General features: G+C 42.7%; 1 protein-coding gene across 1 annotated transcript; it reads right to left on the reverse strand.

Moving 5' to 3' along the window:
* Positions 1-1,773: 1,773 nt before the first annotated feature.
* Positions 1,774-2,682, reverse strand: LOC147419378 (uncharacterized). Its single transcript, XM_086506291.1, has one exon. The coding sequence runs from the start codon at positions 2,534-2,536 to the stop codon at positions 1,880-1,882; it is 657 nt and encodes a 218-aa protein (XP_086362417.1). The 5' UTR covers positions 2,537-2,682; the 3' UTR covers positions 1,774-1,879.
* Between the last annotated feature and the right edge of the window lie 770 nt (positions 2,683-3,452).

The following is a 3,452-nucleotide window of genomic DNA, read 5'->3' on the forward strand; positions in this document are numbered from 1 at the left end:
TTTTTGTTGCTCTCTCCACCCAAGCACTCTTGTAATTCTCATTAGGAATCTATTCTAATGAAATGCCCACTATGTTCATGCTCATGTCCGCTACACACAAGTTATTAGGCCATTAAATGTTACAAATACCATCACCTTTGTGTGGCTATATAGTACTAGTAGATAAAAAATTGGACTCATTAGCTAGAACCTAAGGCTATATAATCCAAATAGTATTCCACCATTCCATGCTTTCACTGTGCAATCCACTACGAAAAGTGATATTGCTAGCTCTCATTGTGACACTTGTGGCACTCCTAACTCCCAAGCATCAAGTAGGTTTGTCATCTATTGTAGAATGGTAATAATAAGTACTAAATGTGCATCCTTAGCTAAATATCATTGGATCTAGTTGACATTCATAAATTGTTACTGCTGCATAAATTGAGACATTAATCGAGAAAATGCCTAAAATGTTTGCATTGTAGCGGCACTTGTTGCTCTTAATTCGCATAAGTTGCCTTAATCACAATTCTAAGTGTAATGACTTCAAATGGAGGTATTTGTCTCTCTTTGACTTTGTTGTGTCGTACTTATGGTTTGTTTATATTTTCAAGTGTACATGTTTGCATATATATTTTACACACTTGCAGTATCAACTGCTAAATGTGGATTCTTAGTTGAACGTCATTGGATTCTTACTTTACCTCCATAAATTGTTGTTGCTGCATAGGTAGAGAAAATTCATAAAACATTTGCATTGCAATGGCATCAAAGCGCACCACTTGTTGCTCCTAATGATCATTCACAACTTCAAGTCTTTGTATCCAACTCTTGAACTCTCACCCAACTCTATTTCACATCACGTTCACCGAAAAGAAATGCGTGCTACTATTGGGAAGGCACCGAGCCTCTTTCTATGAGAGTTTGTGACTTGAATGAAAACACGTACACTCGAATGAATTTAAGCTAGAAGTTCAATGAAAATCACCATTTGTTCAACCATGGAAGCTCCACTTACACAAAAGCCCAAAATCAACTCCAAAATCAGTTCTCTTCCACTATTTTTTGTAGCCTTGTGTGCAATTGCATAGATATAGCACTAATTTGCTCTACAACAAACCCTAGCTATCTCCCTCAAATCTTCAATAACACACAATCATTCAAGGAGGCATAACCACTTCCATAAATAAGCCAACAACACTAATTTGAGGAGATAAAGCCCTACTTGATAGCCTCACACACTCAAAAACAACATTGAGGAAGCATGAGGGAACGACACTGGTGCACCATAAAGAGGATATACATACTGCAAGCAAGTAGCATAGTACTCCCCTCAAACATCAAGTAAGGATAACACAATAGAGAACCATGACTTGTGGGTCACATACCACCATAATCATAAGAAGTTTTCCATAAATTCTTACAATAAATCCCACATTGACTTACCTCAACATCATGAGCTTCTGTGAGGGAGGCACCGTATACCTAGCTAGGTACGATCGGGGGCAAGGGACCGCCGGCCCCCCCTCCCCAGTCCGGTGGGGGGGCCGGCGGTCCCCTGTCCCCGATCGTACCTAGCTAGGTATGTGGTGCCTCTCGAGCAGAAGCTCATGATGTTATGCATTGTATGAAAAACACTGAAAAAGACTGTTTTCCTACATGAGAAAATTTCTAAATCTTCTTGTGAATCGGCTCGCCTATAATTTTTAAACCACAAAGCTTCCCTCATATGATAATGTGCATAAAAGCTCTTTACTTTATCCATGTTTGGCAGCAAAGAAATATATTGAATAAGAAGTTGTTGAAGCTCAAAGCTTTCTATACAGGTTCAGAGCTCTTTACTTTACCATGTGTTGCAACAAATAAATTCAATCATTAAATCCAATCCTGTCACAAATCATAGATTGATATCATATGTGCATTGCATATTGCCCAAAACCTTCGTCATGTTGAAAGGGGCTATGGTGGCATTGCACACAGTGGATGTGTCAACATGGTGCTTAAAGATATTCAAGAACTTGACTCGCCCACCAATTCGCATCGTAGTGGAGAACGGCAAGGAGTCGGCAATGAAATCTGCGTACACTCGTTCATCAGCAAAAAGGCGGTCGGCGAAAAGCTTGAGAGATGACGAAAGCTGTGTTGTTGCACCAGCACCCAAATAGCCGGCCAGAATTGGCACAGTGCCAACTTGGATGTCTCTGTAGAAAACAGACGCCGTGCTGTTGTGATATGTGAAGGATGCCTTGTTAGGGTTTGTCACTGACACGACGAAACCGAGTGTGATGTTAATCAACACCGAGGGGGGAATATTAAGGACGATTTTGCTGTCAAAATCCTCCACTGTGATGCGGTCCATGTGCAATTTTGGCTTCTTGGGCTTGAACACTGTGAAGGCCAGGACGACAAAAACCAGAGCAACGAGTACGAGGAGGACTCCACAACCGCCGCAGCATGCGAGGCATGTGCGACGCCGGTGCCTTCGAGGCTGCTTGTGCTTGGACTCTATTTTCTGAGATGGACCAGGCTCCATGGCGCTGAGTTCTAAATCCATAGTCCGATGATCGTCTGTTCAGATCAGGAGGGCCCAGACGGCAAGAGCAAGCCCACAAAGCAAAAGTGTGTGTGCGTGTCTGTGTGTGTTTTCCCGTGAGAGAGCTACTCACACAGAAGTACGCTACTGAGAAACGTACCTGTAGAGAGACGGAGAAGGAGATGGCTTACTAATGCTTATTGCAGTATCATGAAAGAATATATTACAACAATTTAAGTTGTTAAACAACAAACTTTTACGACGGAGGCAACGAGACTCGACCCTTATTCTCTGCGCTCAATCTTAGGCTATTTGCACACCATGCTTCCCCCCACCCATCCACTTTCGGGATTGGGCGTCGACTAGGGTGCCTGTTCATCTATGGCCGCTTCCAAAACTTTGAGAGCTTTGAAAAGACGTGTGCACCATTGGCTAAGCACTTGTGGGTCCTGCAAATTGACACCTACCCATCCATGGACGAGGCCTCGGTCTTCGCTACCCATGAAGTTGGCCACAACGTGTGCTACACACCAAGTCAGCTCCTACCTTGTGACCTCCACATACGCATGCGCTCTTGCTACCCAAGTTTGGCCAACTAGTGTGTAAGAAGCCTTAGTTCATCATACACCCTATGCCGCTAGCTACCTCTTTGCTCTCTCACGAGACCTTCTAGCCACACACCATAGGAGTCCACTCATGATGCCTCTAAAAGATAGGTCTAATTCTTGGACCAGTAAAACAAGCCTTAGAGGAGAGGGAAAAAAGGCATACAAATTCTCTTCCTATGTAATTACTTGGTTAACTTAATTCCTTTTCAATGACGTTGTAACCACATGAAACCATGTGGTATGCCAATTTGAGTCGTGCACATTATTGTCCTTTGTTGCACAAGTAAAGACATCAAACTATCTTTGCCACAAGTTGTGACACAAACAGC

The sequence above is a fragment of the Adiantum capillus-veneris genome, chromosome 29 (assembly GCF_014529385.1).
Source record: "Adiantum capillus-veneris isolate H3 chromosome 29, ASM1452938v2, whole genome shotgun sequence".
NCBI classification, from domain to species: Eukaryota; Viridiplantae; Streptophyta; class Polypodiopsida; order Polypodiales; family Pteridaceae; genus Adiantum; species Adiantum capillus-veneris.

What these genes read in the sequence shown, in the direction of transcription:
- LOC147419378 (XM_086506291.1), bottom strand. Translation starts at nt 2,536, where the DNA reads ATGGATTTAGAACTCAGCGCCATGGAGCCTGGTCCATCTCAGAAAATA.